General features: G+C 36.6%; 1 protein-coding gene across 1 annotated transcript; it reads right to left on the bottom strand.

The window, feature by feature from the left end:
* Positions 1-11,133: 11,133 nt before the first annotated feature.
* Positions 11,134-25,430, bottom strand: Dio2 (iodothyronine deiodinase 2). Its single transcript, XM_020151679.2, is given in 3 exon segments — positions 11,134-15,992; positions 15,995-16,565; positions 24,475-25,430. Coding segments are annotated over 3 exon segments (816 nt in total). The 5' UTR covers positions 24,697-25,430; the 3' UTR covers positions 11,134-15,969.
* Between the last annotated feature and the right edge of the window lie 507 nt (positions 25,431-25,937).

Here is a 25,937-nt window from a genome sequence, read left to right as displayed (position 1 = left end):
AAATAAAAGAAAGGTCAAACTCACACTTTAGTACATGGTAGATAATAAAATTTCAAAATAGACAAAGTACAATGTAGTCAGAGTAAGAGGAGAAAAAAACAATATACAGAGGCTTAACAGATTCAACAGTTTCTCAACAGCAACCTTGGAAACACCAATAGAGGAGTATCTCCAAATGATTCTGAGAAAATAATGGTTAATCAATTATTTTATCCCTCTCTAAACTTTAATTCATGAGCAAAAGTGAAATGAAGATATCTGTAGATTTAAAAAATAGATGAGAAAGAAACATTTGTTATCAACACACCCTCACCAAAGGAAGACATGAAAGAATGTACTTGAGGAAGAAAGAAACTAAGTTCACATCCAAATAGAACTGATAAGCAAGTGAATTGGTAAGAATGTAGGCAAATATGAATGACCAATGATTGCATATGAAATAATTTTGTAATCTGAAAACCATGAGACTAAAATATTGCACCAAAATAGTGTGTTTGAAGATATGGAAGACATGTATTAAGGAAATGGCATAACTTCTTGAAAAACATTACAGAATACCTAAGTAAATAGAAATGTGCACTCAGAAGACTGAGACAGGAGGTTAAGAAGTTTGAGATCAGCCTGGGCTACATCATGAAACCCTGTCTCTAAATTACCTCCCTAGCTACTTTTGCATAGGAGAGAAAAGTAAGGTTGTCTTGTTTAAGTGCCTATCATATTAGGTCTTTGTTTCTCACAGTCAAACCTAATGGTAACTAGTAGAGTTGCAGTAACATTCATTCCTCATTTCAAAAGAACTGCAAGAAAGAAAAAACAGAATACATAAACATAACTCTATAAGAAATTTTTAACAGAGCACATTTAATGGAATAACTGGAAAGAGGGTAAAATAAAAGAGAAGCTGTAAGAGTTAGAAATGCCAAATTCTGTTGAAATATGGAGAATGAGGACAGAAAATAATCGTTCCTAGGTTGGTATAGATTAGAAGGAGGTCATTTATGACTTTACAGGGCTGTTTTCCAGAGTACGTAAGAAGCCAGTGAAGCAACCCAGCATTCAAGGGACTATTGCCACTTACATGTTACTTGGCCTACCAGCTCCACATCAAGCCAGAACAGAAGCACATTTCATTTTTCTGGGCTATGGTGTATTTAGATGTACTGAATTATCAAGAAACAGAAATAGCCCTTACCCTGGATAATTTCTTGATATTTTTTCCATAATCATAGCACACCCAGTAAGAATATGTATGGCCTACTCTATCTGGTCACTAGATTCAAGGCAATTCAATTGTAGTCCACCCCAACTTTACCCTAAACTACATGAAGGAATTCCTTTTCTCTGTAGGCTTTAGATGGACAGACCTTTGCATGCCTTGGAATGAACTACATGTACTACTATCAGTGATATATTTTTGTAAGCATATACAAGCATTTAACATGTAATAAAAAATGTCAAATCTCCTAAAGATGCAACTAGAAGGGGGGCTATATATTAATCAGCAGTCTCTGTACAGAAGCTATGAGCACCAGAACACAGGAAGCAGAAGTGGATGTAGGTCAGAACTTTGAACTTTGTGATGTCCAAATACAAGGATGAATATAGAGTTTATAAACTTGTTGAAACCACCATAACAAGGGGACTAATGTAGAAAGAAAAAAAATCGAGGAGATGAACCAAGTCAGGCCATAATACATAGATACATGAAAATGTCACAGGAAATTCCCTGTATAGCTATCATAAACAAACAAAAATTTCACTTTTTTTTTCTTTTACAAAATCAGAGAACACAAAGGTGGAACAGGTCCTGCCTGGAGGGGTTGGTACCGGTGGGAGGGGGGAGGAGATGGAGAGAGGGTATGGGAAGGTGAATATAGTGTAAATACTATGTACTCATGTATGTAAATGGAAAAATGAGACCTGCTTAAACTATTCCAGGAATAGGGAGTGGGGATAAAGAATAGTGGAAGGGGTGAATTTAAGTATGATTTATTTGATATAGTATAAGGACTTTTATAAATGCCACAATGTACCCCCACCCAGTACAACAATAAAAAAATAGAAACTCTTTGACATACTCAAGAAAGGTGCTTTTGAAAAAAAATGTACACAAACTAAAATGAAACATACCAAAATAATTTTTTCATAAAAATAGCTACAAAAATGAATTCAGGAAATTTCAGCCATTACAATCTATAATAGCTTGTATTTATTTGTCCAATTGAAAGCACACGTAATTTGGTAGCTTTAGTAATGCAGTTGTAAAAAAAGGAAATAATTGTTGTTGGGTTTCAGAGAGGAGACTATAACAAAAGCAGGGGAGATTTGTCTCCTCTTACAGAGACAAACAAATTCTATTGATAGCTATTAGAAATGAGGGCCAGCTTCCCAATTAATTCTCAAAGAGTGGTAATTACTAAAATTTTCCTTGGGATTTTCTTAAAGTCCTTTCTATGTCACACATTTATGAGGCCTCCCTCCCATTAGAATTGGCAGAGCCCTTAAATTTCAAACAATTAAGGTAACACATGCAATCTACATGGTACAGACAAAGAGAAACACAGGAGGGAACACCTAGTAGCTAAAGCAGGAACATTTGATGAGTAACTATACTGTGGCATTAAGAGAGAGATCAGTCTTTTCTGGGACTGGTGTTTGAGGATACCTAGGCCTATAGACTATACAAATTATTAAGTTCCTTAAAATGCCTTATGTGTTGTCTAAAATGAATGAATTAAGAATTTTACCTACAGCTGGGTGTGATGTTTCTCGTCTATAATCCCAGTTACTCAGAAAGGCAGAGATAAGGAGGGTCATGGTTTGATGCTAGCCCAGGCATCTCAACAAACAAGTTGGGTGTGGTTACCTGCCTATAATCCCAAATACACTGGAGACAAAGGGAGGACAATCATTGTCTGAGGCCAGCCTTGGGCAAAAGCAAGACCTTATCTGAAAAATAATTAAAAACAACCAAAAAAAAGCTAGGGAGCATGTCTCAAGTGGTAGAGTACTACCTAGCAAGTTCAAGGGCCTGAGTTTAAGCCCCAATACTGACAAAAAAAGAAAAAAAGATTGCATAAACTCTATTGAAAATATATTCCACTCTATGGTATCCAATCTCCATGATCACCTAGAACTGTCCTTTTCTTCAAGGGAAAATATGTAGGGGAGATCAAAATCAAGAGGAGACAGACTTCAAACTTCCTTTTCCTGAAGCAAGAATTAGAACTCCAGCCCTTCAAAATCTCCATCTTCTACTAGTTAAAATGACTACAATTTATCAAAAGGTATCTGGAGTTAACCCCTACGTGGAGACAAAGGCAGCTTCAGGAACTAGAATTGTTCCTCTAGATATTTAAACTACAAGGTTACAAATATCCACATACTCCACATGAAGAAAAACTGCAGCCATTTTGCTCTAGCCAGCCTGTGATCATTCTGATAGATATCTTGAACTCCCACAGGTTAGATATGTAGGCTCACCCAGAAATCTCATGAACCTCACAGTAGTAGAGTCTGCATTTACCTGATTGACAGTTTCCAAAATTTTGCACTAATATATGGGAAGGATGTATTCTATGCCTCTTACACTAGCTTATTTTCCTTTTGGCTATTGAACAAATCTAAGACATATAGTTGACTAAGTTGACTAAACCACAATGAATCCTTACCTATGTGAAACTGGAAAAAAAGCTTGTGGATGCCCCCAACACAATGCATTATGCTAAGGAATTTTTTAATATAACTGCCTGGGATACTTAAGGGCTCAATGCTAGGCAGAAGACTCCTTTCCTTTTTAATGACTTTTTCTATATGTTTCCTCTCCATTTTCTTTTAAAGATTTTTCTTGATGGAGTTAAATGTCAAAACATCAAGGTTTTAAGGCACTGTATAATTGTAAACCTATATCTGGCACATTCAAATGTAAATCTTTGGATTTACATTTTTTATTTTTCAAATAGAATGTAAAATCTTATATTGTGGGAAACTTTATCTGTATACCATCTCATACCATCCACTGAATGGTAACTTATAATGACCAGTGGTTTATTTATGAGCTAATAGATCCTTGAAACATTCATTGTTGGTTGTACTTTAATTATTTAAATGTTTTCTTACCCAAGAGATATAGTAATACAAAGAATTGTAACACAGTTCATTCATATTCTTGGTTCCCTTAACTTTTACTGTATTAAATTCTCCATTATAAGGTAGTTAACACATTAAGTATCATTGTCTTTTGATTTATCTGGTCGCTTTAGTCACAACCAATGAATACTTGGTAAATACATGTTGACTTTCTAAATGGAAGACAGTGTATCTTTTCTATCCACATTTCATAGGTGTATTTGAGTCCCTTTAAATTCTATACAGTCATCTCTGAGAGATTTATCCATATGGCCCTTCCTTTCTTTGGAATATATATTGATTAAATATATATTTATTTAATTGCTTGTCAAGGTACCCCTGTACTCATTTAATATTTATTATTAAGCAGCTAAAATAATGACACCTGTGACTTATCCATAACTGAGATATGGACACAGGGCAAAACACTGTCCCCAAGACTGGAAGGACAGACAAGCAAATACAGAGTGCCACAACTTACCAGAAAAGAGAGTCGCAAGTAGAAACGACTGGGGACCACTGCCTGAGCATGAAATCCTAAACTGTAACTGACTAGTTGCTGCAAGCTCAATGTGAGCAAACCTGAGGTTTAAAATTTCCAGGATGACCCAGTAATGAGGTTCCTACGCTTCTGTGAGCTTCCCTTGAAGGAGGTGGACTATGTGCTCAGTACATACTACAGAGGAATTCTCTCCAGCAGGAGGAAGGCAAAAGACACAAAACACAGGAAGCCTGTTCTTTTAACAAGGCTGCCCTCAGGAGAAACTAGTTAATCAGAAACTAACCTGCTACAGTAGTTTCAGAACCCAAATGACTTCAGGAAAGGAAAATATACAACTCCAGTCAATTCTAGTTATCCTGTCCTAGCTAAAGGGAGAGAAAAGCTGGAAAAATATTTGAGACGTTCACAGTTGAGACCCATTCACTCACTAAAAGACTGAGGCCTAATAAAAGTACTTAGCACACTTTCCCTCCTCCATAACTTGCCACTATATCACTATAAGTCTATTTACACTAATTTTTTTTTTACCTGCTACATTATGTCTGCCTATCGAGAAAAAAAAATTACAAGTTATGGTAAAAAGTTTAAAAAAAAAAAACCCACAATTTGAAAAGACATAACAAGCATCAGAACTAAATATGGAAAGAATGTTGAAATTATCAGACTAGGAATTTAAAACAACCATGATTAATATGCTAAAATTGCCAATGGATAAAGCACACAACACACAAGAAAAGACAGGCAATGTAATCATACATCCTAAGAAAGAACCAAAAATAAATCCTAGAGATCAAAAACATTGTAATAGAAACGAATGGCTTTGTTGGGCTTATTAGTAGATTGGGCACAGCCTGAGAAAAGAAGCTCTGAGCTTGAGGAAATACCAATAGTCAACCCCAGAACTGAAAAGCAAAGAGAATAAAGTTAAAAAAAAATGCCAGAATAGAATATCCAAAGACTGGGGAACAAATAAAAATTGTGTAACATATGCAAAATGGGAATACCAAAAGGAGGAAAAGGAAAAAAGGAAAGAAGAAATGTTTGATTCAACAACAGAAATTTTCCCCAAATTAATGTCAGACACCAAAATACACATCTAGGAAGCCCAGAGAACAACAAATAGGATAAATGAAAAAAAAAAAAAAGGAAAACTACATCTACATTTACATTTTCAAACTACAGAAAAATCAAGGAAAAAAGTCCAAAAGAAACCAGAGGTGGGAAAATATCTTACCAGTAGAGAAACAAAGATAACAATTATATCTAGGTTTTCTTCAGAAAATATACAAGAAAAGAGCAGAGTGAAATATATCAAGTGTTGCTAGATATCAAAGAAAACATTAACCTAGAATTTGAAACTATTCAAAACTGAAGAGAGGTGGGGTGCAGTGTCTCATATCTATAATCCCAACTACACAGGAGGCAGAGGCCAGGTAGATCATAAATGAAGGCCACACAAGGCAAAAATTTAGTGAGACCTCATCTGAACCAATGAAGCTGAGTATGGTGGCAACATATGTCATGCCAGCAACAAGGGAGGCATAAATAGGGGGACTGCAGTCCAAGACAGTCAGAGGAAAACTGCAATGCCCTGTTTGAAAACTAACACAAATGAAAAGGTCTGGGGGAGTAGCTCACGTGGTAGAGCACTTACTTAGCAAGCACAAGGCCCTGAGTTCAAAAACCCAGTCCCCACTACAGCAGAAAAATAATAATAAAAGAAAGAAAACTGAAGGAGAAATAGTCCTTTTATAACAAACAAAACTTAATGTAATGTGTTGCCAGTAGACCTGCCTTGCAAGAAACGTGGAAAGAAATTCTTTAGTGAGAAGGAAAATTATATAGGTCAGAAACTCAGATCTACATAAAAATAAGAACAGCATTGAAAGTAAAGGTGAAATAAAAACTTTAATTTTTCTTATTCTTAACCTAACAGAAAGTAGTTTGCTCAAAATAATAACAGCAGAATATGTGCAATTGTGTATGCTTACGTATCTTATGCATATATGTACTAATATATACTTATGTATAAATAAAGTGAGTGACAGAAATAATACGAGGGATAGGAAAGAGAAAGTAGGATCGTTTTCTTATTATCATGTGCTTACACTACCTGTGAAATGGTACTATGTTATTTGACAACGGAATTGGATCATAGTTGTGTATTGCAAACACGAGGACAGCCACCGGAAAAGTAAAAATAAATCAACACCAAATAAAAAAATAAACAGATATACTAAAAATGAAAGAAAATGGAATCCTATAAAATGCTCAATTAAAATCACAAAAGGCAGTGAGTGGAAGATTAAACTAGGCACAAAGAACAAGGGCAGTAAACACATGACAGTAATAAATATTATAAACATTAATCCAACTCTCGGTAATCACATTGCATGCCAATGGTCTAAATGTACCAATCTATAATAATAGATTGAAAAATGAGATCAAGCTAGATTTTTTTGTAAGAAACTCATATTAGGTATTAAATATTTGAAGAACATGGATGTGGTAAAATATATCATGCTAACACTTATCAAGAAAAAGACCGAATGAGTAAGCTAATGTCAGACAGGGCAGACTTGAAAGCAAGTAAAGTTATTAGAGTTAAAAGTTATTATGCTAAATCAGTCAATTCTCCAAGAACATATAACAAACTTTAATATGTATACACCTAACGACAAAGTATTAATACACATGAAGAAAAGTTATAGAACTACAAGGGGAAATTGAAGAATCCCCTAGGGTAGCTGGATATTTCAACACCCCATTTTAATAAGTGGATATATTCAGACAGGCAAAAAACCAATAAGGCATCGGTAAATTCAGCAATACCTTCAATCAAATGAATATAATTTATATCTACAACCACTTCATCCAAATGCAAAATTATACCTTTTTTTCTCAAGTTCATAATCTTTGAACAAAAAACTCACTGTCTTAGAATATTTACCAAGATAAACAAACATTGTAGGCCATAAAACACACCTGAACAAATCTGAATGCCTGTTCTTAGGTCACAAGGGAATTAAACTAGACAGAAATAACAGGACAGCTTAAAAACCCCGAAGTACATGGAGATTAAAAAAATATACTTCAAAACACATGGATCAAAGAAGAAATCTTAAAAGAAATTAAAATATATTTTGAACTAAATGAAAACAAAAATAAATCCACACTTGTAGGACGCAGTGAAAGCATTACTTAAAGGGAAATTTATAGTATTGAAGGCATACATTAAGAAAAAACAAAGATCTTGAATTTCTACCTTAGGGAACTAGAAAAAGAAAAGAAAATTAAACCCAGAGTAATTAGTAGAAAATAAACAATAATCAATGAAAATAAAAACAAGAAACCCAGAGAAAAATCTACAAAATGTGTTTTATTGATCTTTGAAGAGACAAAAGAATAGACAAGCCCCTAGCTGGGCATCACAAGAAAGGAAGAGGAAGGATAGAAATTACAAATATCAGAAATGAGAGAAGGGATATCATTACATATACCATGAACAGCAAAGGGTTGATAAAGCAGGACTGTGAACAACTCTGTGCTCACAATTTGGTAACCGAGATGAAATGAACTGATTCCTTAAAAGACATATCTACCAAACTCATATGTGAAGAATAGAGAATGTGACTATATTTATTAAATAAATTAAATCAACAATTAACAACCTTCCAAAACAGACATCAATCAAGGAACTAAGAGAGATACATCATCAGCCTGGAAAGGAAGACTCAACATTGTTAAGATCTCAATCCTTCCCAATGTGACTTGTAGATTAATGCAAATCCCAATCAAAGTCTCAGCAAGTTATTTTGTACATATAAACAAACTGATTTTAAAGTTTAAATGAGGAGGCAAAAGACTCACAAAACCCAACGCAATATTAAAGGAAAAGTCAGAGGACTGGCATTATCAGACCTTAAGAACTACTGTAAACCTGGGTAATCTTGACATTGTACTGTCAGTGAAAGAATAAGAAAATAGCCTAGAAATATACCCACAGAAATATAATCTACTACTCTTTGACCAAGAAGCAAGAGCAATAAAGGAGCACAGGTAGTGTTTTTAACAAATGATACTGGGACAACTAGACATCCATGTTAAAAAAATAAAAGAATAAAAGAAAACTTAAAAGAAAAACCTTACACCCTTCACAAAAGCTAACTCAAAGTAAATCATAGACCAAAATGTAAAATACAAAACTATAAAACTCTTAGAAGATAACATGGAAGAAATCCTAGATTGCCTTACATATGGTGATGACATTTCAGATACAACACCAAAGCCATGATCCGTGAAAAAATGATTGACAAGACAAACTTCGTTAAAATTGAAATTTCTACCATGTGAGAAACAATGTCAAGAGAATGTGAAGATAACACAGACTAGGAGAGAAAATATTTGCAAAAGACATATCTGGTAAAGAACTGTTATCCAAAGTATAAAAAGAATTTTTAAAACTCAACAATAAGATAACAAACTGACAGCACCAAATGTGGGCAAGGATGTACAACACAAGCAACTCTCATTGCTGGTGGGAAAGTAAAATGACACAGTCACTTGGGAAGACAGGAATTAAAATAAGCAAAGAATATTGACAAGACCAAATGCCAGTGAGGATATAAAGCATCAGAAAGACAGTTTGGTAATTTCTAACAAAACCAAAAATACTCTTACCATACAATCCAGAAATTGCACTCCTGGGTATTTATATAAAGAAGCTAAAAACTTATGTCTGCCCAAGAACCTCCACACAGATTTTGTAGTAGTTTTATTCCTGATTGCCAAAACTTGGAAGCAACCAAGATGTCCTTCAGTAAGTGAGTGGATAAATAAACTGTAGTACAGCCAGACAATTTACTATTATTCATTACTAAAAAGAAATGAATTATTAAAAGACATGGAAGACCCTGGAATCTATACTTCTATGTAAAACAAGTCAATCTGAAATGATGCTGTATTGTTCCAACTATTTGACACGTTGGAAACAGTAAAACTTGGAGACAATCTTAAAAATCAGTATTTCCAGGGTTGGTAGGGATAAAATATGTAGAACACAGAATTTTTAGAGTGATGAAAATATTATGCTTCTGATACTATACTGACATGCCATTGCACATGTGTTAAAACTCACAGAATGTGCAAAATCAAGAATGAACCCAAAGGCAAACTATGGATTCTAAGTGATAGATGTCAATGTAGGTTCATTAATAATAACAAATGTACCATTGGGAAGAGGAGACATGTTTATTATAGGGGAGATTATACACGTGAGAAGCAGGAGATGTATGGGAAATATTTGTATCTTCATATAAATGTTGCTGTGAGTTATAAACTTCTCTAAATAATTAAATCTCTCTCTTTAAAAAATTCACGGTTAATTTTTTTTACCTTTGAATATCCCCAGCTCTTTTTGCTCTCCTGACTTGGTAACAGACCCTACCTCCCCAGCAACAGAGAGGGCAAGTACTAAAAAAAAGAACAGATAAAAGACCTAGCAAGTACTAAAAGTGTCTGAATCCCTGGACCCAGCTGTTTCTGAGGCAAGTCTCATCCCAACCATTTTCTAGGTTTGGTTACATCAGCCAATACACTCACTTTTTTGGACTAATTTGAGTTTGTTACTTGCAAGGTTTTGATGAATCCACAATGGGCTCCTTGAGGAAGTCATGTCTTTATGAGTTTAGTTCTTCTGTTTGCACCTAACACAGGGCCCTAGAAAGAGAAGCCCAACAAATAGTTTTCAAAGTAATGATTCTTTTTTAACTAAAATTCTAGGTTATGTAAAATGCTACAAATATTGATGAAATTACTATGTATAAAAAATTGTGAGCAAGTTCAGAGTCTCAGAAAATACTAATACTTTGGTTACTAGCCTGTTTTCAGGTACAAAAAGCCCATATTTAACCAGGCTGCAAATACATTCCTTGTTAGTAACAGGCACTGCCTCTGTATTACACTCATATGCTTATGCCTTCTCATGGTAGGAAGTGCTTGACAAACGTATGTTCAAATGTAATTTTCTTTACACATTAATGCACTAATAACATAATAACTTGTGTGTATATGGTGTGCATGTGTGTCTGTATGTATGCCCATGTGTGTGTGTCTGTGTGTATGCCCTTGTATGTGTGTGTGTGTGTGTTGCTCTTACCAACTTTCTGGGAAGGTTTTTTGCACTTAGAAAACTTGAGATGTAAATCTAAGATAGTTTGCTCCACAGACTCTTAAATAGGTCCCTTTCCATGAATGCTGTGTGTGACTTGTTGGTAAAAATGGAAAGTATCTGAAGGTTTTCTGTTAACTTGTCTTGATTTCCTTAAAGACTCTGGCACACAGCACAAGATTAAAATAATCTGGCATTGCTGCCTCCTTTGCCCAGGAATACCAAGGAATAAATATTAGAATGATGGATTCGCTTTTCCTTGTCAACCATGAATGTGTTCCAGCCTAAGGCAAGGTCTGGAAAGTAACAAAAATAAACAAAGAGAATCAAAGAGTATTCTTTTATTCAAAGTTTATTAAAATACAAGAACAAATTGTAAAAGCACACATACCACTCAGCACCAATATAATAACACTCTTTCTACCGATAAACTCCAAAGCATTTCTTTTTTCTGCAACTGAAAAGCAGAAATATGCACACATTCATTCTCACCACATTGACCCAGTACTCTTCACATTGTGTCCCGAATAGTCTCCTTGCTAGGGAGACAGAGATGAGGAGAGGCAAACTAATGTGACTACATCCAACCACTAACTGAGCGGGTGGCTCTTTCGTTAGTAGTTATCATTCGCACACTGGTAAACTCTGCGCATCTCAGCCTCCCTCTTCGGGTGCCCGATTTACTTGGGCTAGTGAGTCCGGAGATCATGTGATACAAAACCAAACAAAACTGGCCAACATTCCCTACCCAATACCTTTTATTGCTTTGGTTATAAAGTACTGGATACTTATGTCTTCACATCCCCCTATCCTAACACACATAAAAACCACACTGACCAGTGACATGGCCTGGAGCGGCCGTAAGAGAATTTTATTTATTTCCCATCCCCTTCTGTAGGCTGCTTTCATTTTTGTGTTTACCTGTTTTCTCTTTTTCCAAGACGGAGTGGAGAGGTCAGTTTGAGCCAAAATAGTGACTTCATTAAACATCTGCTGGGTCTTCAATGTCTCGGTAAATATTAAATAAACTCCCTGGAGATCTAGCACTGCTGGCCAAGACAGGCAGCAAGCCCTAGCTTGCATGAGCAGTCTTGTTTGGATATCTGTATGTGTTTGCTTTCTGTTGGTTCAGACTCACCCTTGGAACACAGTGGGGTCTGTCAGGTATGAAACCTTGTTTCTGGCACCATTTGGAACATAGGGCATTAGGAAGTGGGCCAATGATTTGCTCATCCTAAAGTCATTCAATGACACTCAGCAGCCTTCCTTCACCAGAAGGAATTGCTCTTCAAATGTTAGCAAATCAATAGATGAAGTCTTTAGGAATTAGGTCTTCCCTGTTGCCTTACCCAGGCTTAGTACTTCCCTTTCATAGAGGGCCCCCGAACATGACCAGGACAGTGCAATCACCAACAGCGATTGTACTCATGTCCCATTCTGGAAGTACACATAAAGAGTGGGTTTGGCTTCCATTTTTAAGGCAAAGGAGGAGGTTGAAATACAACTAAACATACTTTAGCCCTGATTTTTTGGCAATATCATTTTTTTAAGCTGCTGAAATTAAAAGACTCACTGTTAATCTCCACTACTGAGAGACATGACACTGGGAATATTCTGAAAAGCGGTAAACATTAGTAGAGGTTTTCACTAATCTTTCATTGGGACAGACGTCTGAGCCTACCTTTTCCCCTTTCCAATGGCACGGGATTCTAATTAAACTTGTTTTCCAAACCATCAGTCAGAGGTCAGGTGAAACAAATGTCCAGATTTTGGGAAGTCCTATAAATCAGTAAATTCCTCTTGCTGTGGACAGAGCCTACAGGGTATGCCAATAGCAGCTGTATCCACCTGAGAATTTTCCCAAAGGCACAAATATACTTTTTAACTTGTTCCTCTGGTGTTTGATGCAGCAAGGCAGTTCCTACACATGACCTTACCACGTTTTTATAATTTTTATTCAAGAACCCAAAAAGTAAGACACACTCAGGCAGAATAATCAGAGAATAAGCATCTCTTAGATACTGGGAGAAGAATTTAACTAAGTCAATAGACCACTTAAGACTCTGATATTATAAACAATCATGGATACATTCCATGCATGAGGTGAAGACACAGGACCCTTTATTCTACATCCAAAATATGAATATAGAGAGTCATGAAAACTGCCCCTTTAGCTATACAAAGCAAGGACAGTAACTAGTTTGTCCCCAAGAAGGTCAGTTGCATTTTAATAACTGTATGAAATACTTCTACACTACTGTGCAGGCATTTTATTCATGCCCATTCAAAAAAGTCATTGTCCATTCCACTAATACTTTCTCTAATAAAATAAGTTTTGGATAGCTCCAAGACATCTTTCAAACACTAAATGTTTGAGTAAATCCAGGTGCTATGATAATATCTAAAAGTTCTTGGAAACTATTTCAATATTAGAGAAGCTAATTCAATTTAAAAGGCTAAACTGATAGCTCCAATGAAACACAGACTATAGGGGTTTAGGTAATAAGAAAAAGAACTCAGAGTTATACATACTACATGTTTCCCTCGTGAGAATTAGAGCTATAGCTCTTCAAAGGAATGTGCCTTTGAAGGTGAGTATTGGGTATTGACAATCTAATAGTTTCTCTGAGCATATCAGCTAAGCATTTTCTTCTCTCTCAAAGAATGATTTATTGTTAATTTTATTAAAGGCACACCATAGGAAATCAATAAAGTTTATGTTGAGATAAATAAGTCACATAATTATCATACCCTGAGAAAAGACCATACCATTCTACATATTGTAGAATTTCTGAGCTCTGTCAATCCACCTTCTCCATTGATCCTTCAACAACTTTTCTTCCAGTATCTCTTCCATGTTCTACTGAACATGTCTTTCTCCATGGTTGTCAGCCTATGTCCTTTAATGTTTACTTTCTCTGCCTCATTCCTCCATTGGACTATCATCCAGGAGAAGAATTGCCTGCGTGCACACACACAACCTTCTCTGTCTTTAAAAGTATAGCACAACTGGGTGATTTTTTTCCATCATCCTTTCTCCCCAGACAAGTAGCATTATGGCAGCCAAAACTCATCCCCCCACCAGCTTCTCTGACATCCTGTTCCATTATCATACATATAGAACAAAGGGGAAGTTTAACGACAATGATGTTGGTGTGCTGTAGGATACCACATAATCTCAACACCATTTTGAAGATAAAAGTCAATGAGGTCACTGACAAACCTTGACTGTAGATGCATCTGTGGTTGAATCTGAAATAATCTAGTCTCAATTTAATTTTTCAGCAATTCTTTAGATAATATCACATTCCTAAAAATCTGCTGTTTGTGTTTTTTTCAAATAGAACTTAAAACACTAGAAAGCTTAGATGTTGTCATAAGAAAAACGTCATTCACAATGGAACATTAATATCTGAACAGTAGACCAGCTAGTGATAGGACTGATTTGTTGCTCCAGTTTAAAAAAAAAATCTTATGTTTTTTGCACACCCAGTTCTGACTTACTTATCATTTCAGGCAATTAGTTTAAGAAGATACTTTCAATTTTAGATTGACTTTTTCTATTAGTTTAATTTTATGATTCCGTTATTAATGGAATGGACATATGGGCCTTTGATTGTGGCTTTAAATACAAATATACTTTGATAATAAATTCAAATTTTAAAATAATTATGATGCAAAATTAGCCAGTATATTCTTTCAAGAGTTAATGATCTTTAATTATTACGTATGAGTAAAACTTAATTGTTTTTATTTTAAAGAGAAGCATTTTATATATATATATATAATATTTATATAAAAAGTCATGATCACTAAACCTCAGCTAATGGAACTAAAGGAAGACCCAAGTCTAAATTCAAATGTCAATATAAATTCCATTTTACCAAATTCCCTGATATTAAGGATAGCCTTCTGTCAAAGCCTCCAAAATTACTGACAGGAATTATTTCAAGCTAACTTTCTATTTTTCAACTGAAGAAAGCATGTTTGTTTGTATCTATCAGTCATTATAGGAAAAGAGGACTGTAACTAAATAGCAAGGGTACCTGCCTCCCACACCTTTCAGCTCAGCATTCGAAGAGAACATTGCTATAGAGACCAACACTAGCAATGAATGGAGCCACCTCACAATTGTGTAAGTGGGGAAGGAATACACCAGCACCACCAGGCCCACTGGCTTCCCCTTTAATAGGTATCATGATGTGCATTTCACCCACTAAAAATGTACACACCACATACATGTTTCATAAGGTAATATTTCCACAAACAATAATTAGTACAAATATTTAGGGTTTTTTTCTCTTTCATCCCCTTTTCCTCCTCAGTCTATAAGCATGTGATGAATACCTTGTTTTCATATGTATTTTCTCTATGCTATTTTTAGTTGAACTTTTTCTTTTTCTGGCTTTGTCCATGTTTCTGTTTCTGTGACCAACAAATTAGTTTCACTTTCTACAGCTTCCAGGTGAAACACTATGAAGTTTCCTAATCATTCTGCCTCTTCTTTCCTGGAGTGTCAATTTAATTTTCTTCTAGTGCTTTCTCCATTTGCAAGATTTCAGTTCAGCATTCTAACCCTCCAGGTTGAGGGATCATTCTTGGTGTCTGCAAATGCACCTGGGAATTGTGTGCTACAGGGGCTGGCACAGCACACTGCATGGCTAGAACTACTCTGACACATTAAACACCATGGTCCTAACCACATGATCTGGGTTCAAGGATGCATTATAAGTAACCATTTGGGAATTTTCTAGTTGGGCTTTATCCATGCTGACTAAAGGTTAGGCAGTACGCCATCTTAACAGAGACAGCAGTTTCCCTAACATAGTAATTATTCACATAACTCTTCTTCTGGTCCCAAAGCATGCATCAGCAGTATCACATCTTTCTCAAGGAAGAATGAACACACGCCAAATCAAGGTTTCTTCCTTTCCAACTCAGATCTTTTCTCTCAGGAATTTTTTTCCACTTAAAAAGAGGTAATAGGACTACTAGTTAGCCCAACGCCATTTGTGTAGTGAAAGAGATGTTACAGGTTTATGTTCTTCCAACAGGTAAATTTCTGTCTTTTGATGAGGCAATGGGACTCAGTTGAAATAGTGGATACAGTTCTCCATTTCCTTTCTTTTACATAATTTTTAAAATAATAAATTCCTTTACAATCATACCTTTAACCAGCTAATCTAGAATTCATCTCTTGTTGAAATTCTTCTCCAGCCAATGCCGGACTTCTTGAAGGTTGTAGCAGAAGGGGCCCTTTCCTCCTAGATAAGCAATTTTCTGTCTCTGTACAATGCACACACGCTCAAAGGCTACCCCATAAGCTACATTGGCATTATTGTCCATGCAGTCAGCCACAACTTGGCACTGGGGCGGCAAGGAGAAACGCTCCAGAAGCTGGTGGGCTGCTGCACATCTATCTTCCAAGTTCCGGTGCTTCTTCACCTCAAATGACAAAGAGGAGTCCCCAGGCACTGCCCAACCATCTGAAGGATGAGCCTCATCAATGTAGACCAACAAGAAGTCAGCCACTGATGAGAACTCTTCCACCAGTTTGCGGAAGGCTGGCAGCTGGCTAGTAAAAGGTGGTCAAGTGGCTGATCCGAAGTTGACCACCAGTGGTCGTTCAGCATGGGCAAAGTCAAGAAGGTGACATTCAGCTCCATCAGCTGTCTTCTCCGGGGCACCATTTCCACTACTGATACCTCCTTCAGGACTAGACACATGTACCACACTGGAATTGGGGGCATCTTCACCCAATTTCACCTGATGGTGAAAACAGAAAGATAATATCACATTAAACACATTACTGCTTTAATTCACTCTAAATAGATACAATTGGCTGTAATAAAATGTGGTATTTCCTTTAGAGGATGTGGCAAATGCATTGATTTGAGTAAAAAGGTATCATGGCAGATAATGTAAAGAATGGTCAAAAGAGAATGAAAGTATTTTTCATTCTGTGTAGTTACTAAAGGTAATTATTTTCATCATTGAAGCCACTGAAGCTAACTCTTTTCATAATTAAATTGAGACTGGTTTGCATCACTATCCTTACTTTGCTGTCAATACTTGGCAAGCATTATATAACAAATGATTAATTGACTTCATTTAAAAAGTTAGAAACAAATGGTCTACTTTAAGACAAATGATCAGAGTCTTTGGACAGAATGCCTCTTTTTGAATTCTAAAATACTCAAGCAGGACCTGAATTTTCATGCATCATGCTAAATTATTTCATCTCAACCAATGGACAGGGATATGAGCATACTTTCTCTTGCCAGATTTACACAACCTGGAATCCACCATTTATAAAAAGAGTTACTCCCACTTAATCTCTTCAGCCCTTTCCTGTTTGTAAAATGAAGATAATAAAGCCCAATTCCCTATATGGTTAATGAAGGACAACATAAGGAAAAAGAGAGCTCATTGTACTATAAATCACTACATGGGTATACATTGCCATTATCAGATGCCACCTCACACATGAAACAGAATACCACTTTTCATGGGAAATTCTGTGTTTCAAACAAATAAATAAATTATCCTGAGAAGAGATTTGGACTTTCATTTTTATGTTACCCTTCCTGCTACTGCTTCTATTATGGTCCCTATGAGTAGAACCTCAAAATTCCCATTGAACAAGGAAAATAGATAAGCAAACAAAGAAAAACATAGTTTTTCCAGAATCTCACATTTAGTTGATTTCTCATTTTTCATGTGTTTTTGTTTGTTTTCTCCCTTTTATCTAGGAAATCACAAACCATTTACTCTCTACCATATAATTTATTAATGAGATACCTGATAAAATATTTAGATAGAACAGGTAAGGAAAAATGGCTCCATTTGCCTACTTTGCACACAGTTTAAATAGTTGTACACAGAATAATGAAAGAAAGTCTGTGGTCTTTGGATCTGTAAATTGATAATAAAATGCAGCCAACATAAAAGAGCCAATTACTTCAGTTTGAATTAACACATTTAGATCTCTCCCTAAAATGGCTTAATCAAAGCCAATAACATTAGGGACAGCTTACGACCATACAATTGATTTTTATACACTATCCTTAATATTACAAAACATTTCCAACAGGATCAATTTATTTCCCTCATATAAATACAGCCACATACACACTGCTGTTAATTGAGACACTTAGAAGGAAATTGCTAAGGAAGCACAATCTAAAGTAATATAATACACTCAAGGGCTTTTACTTAAAAACTTCTATCTAATGTTAATGCGTAACTCATTTTATTTTTTCCATATACTTACTTTTTATTGAATTTGTTAATGTTACAGAATTCTTGCACTGCCAAGCCATGCCTAAGAATCCAAAGACAGAACAGTACAATGGACAGCCCCATCCACCCATCAGACAGTATATTAAAACTTGATTTGTGTGCATTTTGATAATTTGACAAATTTTTAAAAATTAGAGCAAGAGTTGGAATTTAAATATGCTTCAGGTCTTCAGATTTCCAGTACAGTAGGCCATTAAATAAACCCCTTCATATTTGCCTTGCTTTAACAGAAAAAGAAACAAGTGTCTTCCTCTCCCTTCCCTCCCTTCTTGAAAAGCTTAGCAAGGTAGGTTTGAAAGAGATACTATTCGTTTCCAAAAGAAATGTTAAAATAATAATCTTCCTTCTTAGAAAAGAAACTTTTGATATGATTTAAATAAATATACATGGTTTCAGTCACCATCAGGGAAGAAATTGCTAACTTATATTAATTTTCTTGGCTAACTTGCAAGTGCTGTTAGATGGAGAAATCTAATCTAAGCCACTTGTAACTGGATTATTTCATGTGAATGGCACTAGTCTTCAAGATACTGAAGCATAATTTACACTTAAAGATTTGCATTTTAAAGGTATTATAAATCTTTTAACTTATGGGTTCTCTTGGCACTTCTTTGTAGACCTGGATGGTAAATATCATTCCAATCACCTTTCATTACATCTTTCCTACTTAAGCTAGTAATAATGATGCTAGGAAGGCTGCTTTTTAATAATATCTGTGTGTGCTGCATCTCCCAACATATTGTGACAAGAAGAACTGAATGTACTCAGATGAGTGGCTACAGAGATTTCATGTTAAGTATGCATACACACACACACACACACACACACACACACACACACACAAATAATCTCTGCACTAAAGACTGGTAAATTCATAGCAGGTGAAACCATCCATCTGCATTTTGGAGTCATTGCTGAGACCTATGGAGAATTGTGTGGTCTTGATAAATGGGCCTCTGACCTCCCTGACTCTCACCAAGCAGACCTGTTGATCCATGTGTTATTCTTGACTATTCACCTGAATATTTCAATCTGATGCTTCAGTCACAGGTGTTATCTTGTTACCTACAATTAAATTTCTTGAAAAGTTAAGGCATTTCCCTTCTTAGAGACAACATATAGTCCAGCCACAGAATTCTTTCCAAAACACAGATTAGCTTGCCTTGAAAAATTTAGGACACATACCACACTATCACACTAAAGTGAAAAACTAGGCAAGTTACCAAATACATAGTGGTGGAAGGGTAGCATTTTGTTAGTCTGAGAAATATTTTAAACATTTTTTTGAGTGAATTGTTGAATAAATGCTTGTTGTTACAATCCCAAGCCAGTGAAAAGGTCTACACTTAGTAGTAATCTTGACCTGCATAATCATAGTCAGGTGATGGATAAGCTCACTGAAGCAGAAAAATTGAAATCCTGAGCCCTCCGATGGAGAACTGCCACAATCACCTCCCACTGTCACTCATTTAGTCTTGATTATCTCAGTGAATAAACCAAATGTGGTCAATTCTCTTTACTTTCTTGAGCAGCTATGGCACCTTATTGAAGACTAGAATGACATAAACATATACCCTTATTCATGAAGTTGACCAGGTAAGAGAAAACGCTGTTAATAAAACTAAGAAAGAAAATCAAATGCCTATAATCTATAAATACAGATGTGAATAGACTAGTGGTCTGCTTTTATAAACATCATATAACCAATCATAAATGTGTCCATCTTTGCTAAAACCTGATGGAGAAGAACTTAGCTAAAAAGCAAAACACTTAGATTTGCTGTAACCTAAAAAACTCTTTGAAAAAAATATCACTCTTTATTCTCATTTCTGTCTTTGATCACCATGAAAATTAAATTTCTATTAGACCAGAATTTCAAATGGAGAATCTCTCGTGGTTTGCTTGGTTAGCAACCCTGCTGAGATGGAATGGGAGAATCACCATTGCTTCAAGGATGGAAGATTCTTTGCTCTCCCCAGGAGCAAAGCATTCCTTGACACAGAGCCAAAGTGATGAAGAAAATACAGTTGGTCCCATAATAACATTTAGGTTGCAGGAAAGAAGCCCAACAAAAACAAGTTATCCCCTAGTAGTCCCAAACTTTGTTTTAATTTCCCACAGTGGCACAGAAAGTCTCCTGGCCACAAGTTACCTATCATCTTGATTTCTCCTTCTTAGAGGGTTTGTGTTTGGTTTTTGTCCTTAATGAGACATATTTGCCAAAGAGGCATTCAAAAGGCATTTTTTTACTCTTGCGGAAGAGTAATTAGGTCGGTACCTCTTTCCCTGCCAGCATTAGCCGCTCTAAAGAGAACCCTGCCCAGTATTTAATGCCCAAACACAAGAAGCATCATTTCCACTAATTGGTCTTGAAGTTCCGATGTTCCCAAAGGGTCCCTTTATTTTGCAAGGATCAGAAGGGACATACATAAAATGTGATATCGTCATCACTGACTTTTATCTCTCTCATCTGCATTATGACAGTTGTCTTTTCTTATGTTTTTGCAATCAGCATGAATACAACACCAACAAAGGGGGTGAACAAGCATTTGCATCTTTACAACAGATGGCATCTCTGGGCCAAGTTCAAAGGTTACGATAGACATGTTTATAAATACTAACATGAGCGTAAGTCGGTAGCATGTACACATATTTGATTCCCTTGGTGTGGGATTCCATTTTCTGACGGTGTTGAGTGCATGGGGAAAAGGGTAATGCCCCCTTAGCATATGGACTATAAAATGCAGGGCAGTGGGGTGGGGCGGGGGCTGGGGGGAGCAAGCCATTCATCAAGTGAAGCTAGAAATAGAGCATATACTACTAACCTTTCCCCCATACACACAGGCTGAGAAAAGATTTTGGATAGAACACTCTCACAACCACATGCTAAAAAGCAAAGTAGATGATAAAAACAGGGGAAATATGTATATGGCAGAGTATTTACACATGCTTCTTGCTACCCAAAGCCATGGAAATGGTCTTATTAACTATCAGGAAGTTTCAAATTCTTTACATAATGACCAGGCTACATCAATGTCCTTAGAAACACAGCCAAACAATCATTAAGCAGAGATTTAACCATTTGCATTCAGATCAGAGTTGAAGAACTGGCTACCTACTCCTTTTGAGCTCAATTTCCTGTTTGGCTACTCTCTTTCTGATCTGTACCTTAAAAATGTAGCTCAAAGCCTTATCATTCCCAGTGTTTTATCCAAGTAATGGACAAGCTCTGGCAGTGGCTTCTTTGTGCACTTTTGAGGCAGTTTCTCTCTTAAAAGAGCCATTTTTCCATTATAGAAAGTAGTGTCAAAGGCTTGAGGTGAATGAAGAGGAGGAGAAGAATGTTAAAGAAACCCTTTCAAAACCAAAATTATATGTTCAAATGAATATGTTTTCTGTGCTACTGCAATATTAACCATGCAGAAACTAAACTGCTTGTCAGCATCTATAGTGTGTGTTTACTTTTACACTTCATTTAGGTAAGAGCCATGCTCCCAGACAGGACAGTTTGCTTATTGGTTGTGTTTTTAAGTCTTCAAGCACCAGCACAAAGATACGGTGTTCAGATCAATGACACTGTCTGAAGAAACATAAGTAACAAATATCTATTTATTGCAGACTTTCTCATGAGTTTCTATAGACTTTCTTTTCATAATCATTGTATACAGAACCCCTCCCTCACAAAACCCACATGACCTCCATAAAGTTAATTTTAAATCCCTGTCAACATTTTAATGAATAAAGTTTTTTTGTTTCACTTTGTCTTTTTTTATGTCTATGCTGCTCCATGTGGATAAAACACAGGGGTCATATTTGTATCCCACTATATAGATGTCTTCCCAAGTATGTGACATTCCATGACCAGGAGGATAAAGAATAACAAATGCCATGTCTAATTATATCACCTATGGTCTTGCCCCTCCTCCTTCTGGGGTATCAGCCTCCAAATAATGCAGTCAAGATCATGAAATCCAGTGATGCCATCTCAGACAGAGCCTTCTCCAGTGTCTCTAAAAATGGCCACACCCAAAGTCAGTGGCACAGATGACAACAGCAATTGGTAAAGTGATTCAACCTGTTTGAGAAGTTCTGAGTGACCCTCAAATGCCACCATAGCAACCACTACCCTAGCCATTCTTAAAGACAAAAAAATATAAAATCCAACTCCAGTTGTTTCTACAACATTTCTATTCATCACATACCCACTACAGTCTTGTCTCTGGATATATGATTCGCAGGGTTGCTTCTGCACATGATAGCTGTTATATAAATCAGTAAACACAAAGACAGTAACATCAGTCATGAACTTGGCCACTAATCAAATCAGGAGGTAGAGACAAAGAAATACAAAAGAAGAATACACAAATAATATGCCAGAAGAAAAAACTAAATCACTCTTCTTCCTTCCCAATTTCCTGGAATGTGAATAACAACATATCACAACACAATGGGACACTATACCTTAATGAAAAAAATTTTTAAAATTTATTATAGAAGCATTTGTTTCCTTTTCCATTTCTATTTCAATAGGCTGCTTAACTATTACTCACTTAATATCTGTGAGTAGTATTACTGCCCTCATAGCTAATGTGAGAGATGATATTTACATTACATATTTATGTATATAAAATTCTCTGAAAAAGTTTTCTAAACAAAAGTCAATTGTCTTTCAAAAAAGTAAAACTTTAACAATCTGAGATCAAAGCACTGATATTTACATGAAATACAGATGTACATGAGGGAACTTCCTAATTAACAATATTTTTATATATGCGTGCATTCCCCTGCTTTCCTTCAAATTCTCTACCCCTAAAACAAAACATAAAAATTTCACATTCGATGTACACAATTGTGGGACTAGAATGATCATTTCACTATCCCTTGTCCCCACCTCTCATTCGTCTCTACATACTTGATATTAATGAAATTGTACTATGATGCGTCCATTCAATGTTCTCAAAAAGGAATTCCCATTTGCTAGTCTAACTATTAATATGCCTTTAAGGAGATAAAGGCAAAGCTTCTGCAGGTTACTCTCAATTAATGACCTGAAGTAGGTAGCAAAACTTCCCTAGTTCACAGTAGATATTTTCTCCCTGAACATCTGATTTCAGTAGAATAACCCTGTTCTCGAGTCTTTATTTCTTGTATTGTCCTGGTACAGAGCTGTATTTTCCTAGTGTTCACATATAGAGGACTCAGTCTCTTTCCTCCCTATTATTTTGAGTTTCCATTGGTACTTGGTACTTCCAAGGTTCTGCTAGTCTAAAATGTGCCACTTCACTGAACACCTGACTTCAGTATTCCTCTCAAAGTTCCTTCCCTGATATCTTGTGCAAGGTCTCCCAATACTGTTAGGGAAACCAAGACTGTCTGCTTTGATAGCAGCTTTTGCCACCTGAGTTCATTCTACCTAACCCCAGGGTACCTTCAGGGGTCATATGGGAATAGGCGATGGGAGCAAATTGACAAAGGACCAGGACCAAGGTGTTCTGCTTTGTCCCTTAAAATCTCAGTAGCAAATGCTGCACCAGACTCTCCCAGCAATGAAAAGGCTGGAATACCAGAATTTTTCCCTTAAAAGCAAAAATCACCAAATCTGGTTTTTTAAGAGCAACAGGGTCACGTCTTTCACAGATAAGAGAGGCCACTGCTCTCATGTTGAAGGCATGAGATTGTAATGAGTCACAGACCCATCCACTTTTTCTGAGACAACTTATTTTACTTCTGAGAAACTAGATTTGTAGGTTGGCTTCCCTTACAGAGTGGATTTCTCTCAGTCAGTTCTCAGATCTTTCTTTCACAAATTGCTATCTAGTAACCAGGGATTCACAAATTTTGATCACAAGGCTTGCTTTCATTAACTCTTACCTCTACCAGAAGAAACCAAGTGGCTATGGTACCCAGTTTCAGTTGTGACCATTTTGTTCTTAACTATGGCAGTTTCAGCAATAGAAGAAAAATGCTATTCAAACTTATCTCCTAGTGCACCTGGCATGACGTCCCACCAAGCAAAACATAATTTCAGCTATGCCAAGAGCAGAACAAATGCAGCAATCTCCCCTCCCCCAACATTTTCTGACCTTGCCTAAAGTTATCCTACCAGCACAAAACCCTCTACTCTCACATCACAGCAACCCTTCTTTAAAAGATCCTGACCAGAGTCATTATGGCTTAATAGCTGTCACTCCCAAGTCTCACCTGTACGCAGGTGTAGAAAGTAAAGGCAAAGGCTCATTTGAACAGAACTACTTAGCAAGCCCCCAGATGGGGCTCCCCAGCTTGCATCCCAAGGCTCCCCATGGCTTCCAGTCCCCAACCTTGGAGCACCTGCCCATTGACATAAGGAGAAGCCCTGATGGGTGCAGCTCACCTGTTTGTAGGCATCCAGGAGAAAGCTCTTCCAGACACAGCGCAGTCCCTCTGAGGTCAGCATACGCCGCCACTCTCCGCGAGTGGCCTTGGAGCGGCTCAACAGCAGCACCACGTGCTTGAGCAGAATGACCGAGTCATAGAGCGCCAGGAAGAGGCAGTTGGAGAAAAAAACTGGCAGAATTTGCAATGTGATCAGCAAGTCTACGCTGAGGATACCCATCTTCTCTGCCTCCTGAGTCAGTCCCCTTGTGCGCTCTTCTGGTTCCCCTTCACCCTCTTATTTAAAAGGGGGTGGTGGTAGAAGGGGTGGGGGGGAAGGGGAAAGGCTGGGGGGTTGGGGGGAGAAGGAGAAAAACTAAATTAAAAGGAAGCCCAAGTTGTCTCCTCTTTCACAGAAGCAGAAATGGCAAGACCAAGTTCAGTCTCTCCAGCCCAGCAGTTGGAGTGTGCCCATCAATTCATTCAATTCAGAGCTGCTGGTCTTTTTTTTTTTTTTTTTTTTCTGAATTTAAGATGTTAAAAAAAAAATTTAAAAAGAAAAAAGAAACAAAACAAAACTGGCGTACCCGTCCCTAATTCAGTTACCCCTGTGAGAGTCCGTTAAAGACAGGCAGTTCTACTTTCATTTCCAAGCACCTATGAGACTGTGGCAAAGATTGCAAAATTTTCTTTAACTTTTCATTGTCTCTATATTCTTTAAACGCAGCCTGTTTCTTTCTTGAGTTGCCAGAGTTTTTAAAATGTGCTTTAAGGGTAGGTTTTTTTCTTTCTTTCTTTCTTTCTTTACTCCGTTTTAAACACACTTTCTGTTTCCTTCCCCCAGCCTGTCTCACTCTGTCCCTTCTCCAGGAGAGACTGACTCTTCCTTTTCTCACTCCCCCTGGCTTTTCCTGCGTGCTATCTTTCCGTGGTGCAAAGTGCCTCTCTCTGAAGCCCAGGGAGTCTCCCTGAAGCCTTTTATACATTCCCTGGCTAATTGCTGCAATAGAGAAATGAAAGCCTAATCTTGCTAAAGATCTTGACGTCATTGAGAAAGAGGGCTTTACTTTGGCCAGAACTGCAGTGAATAGAAAAGCAAAACTCGACAACTTTTTTTTTTTTTAAGAAGGGGTGAGGGAGAGACAGTGGAATTTTGCTTTGTGATTTAAAGACAGAGAGAGAAAAAATTAATACCTTTGACAGCTTTCAGGAAATGCTTCCAAACTTTGGGAAAAGTAATTTAATATGATGTGTAGAATAAGATAGTAACACACACTCCTCTGATAATCATTTCCCTTAATCTATCAGAATTTGGGGAAAGAAAGGCACCTGGCAAGCAGGTAAAAAAGAGGAAGAGGAACCACAGGTGGTCTTTGCTACAGTTTTGGAAGAAATAAATGTTTATATGTGATGTTTACACATATATACCATGACTTTTTTTGTCACATTTGTAATCTAGGTCCTTCAAATATTTTTAAGTCA

The sequence above is a fragment of the Castor canadensis genome, chromosome 3 (assembly GCF_047511655.1).
Source record: "Castor canadensis chromosome 3, mCasCan1.hap1v2, whole genome shotgun sequence".
NCBI classification, from domain to species: Eukaryota; Metazoa; Chordata; class Mammalia; order Rodentia; family Castoridae; genus Castor; species Castor canadensis.
The sequence above is the reverse complement of the archived record's forward strand: the minus strand, read 5'-3'. Positions and strand labels throughout refer to the sequence as shown.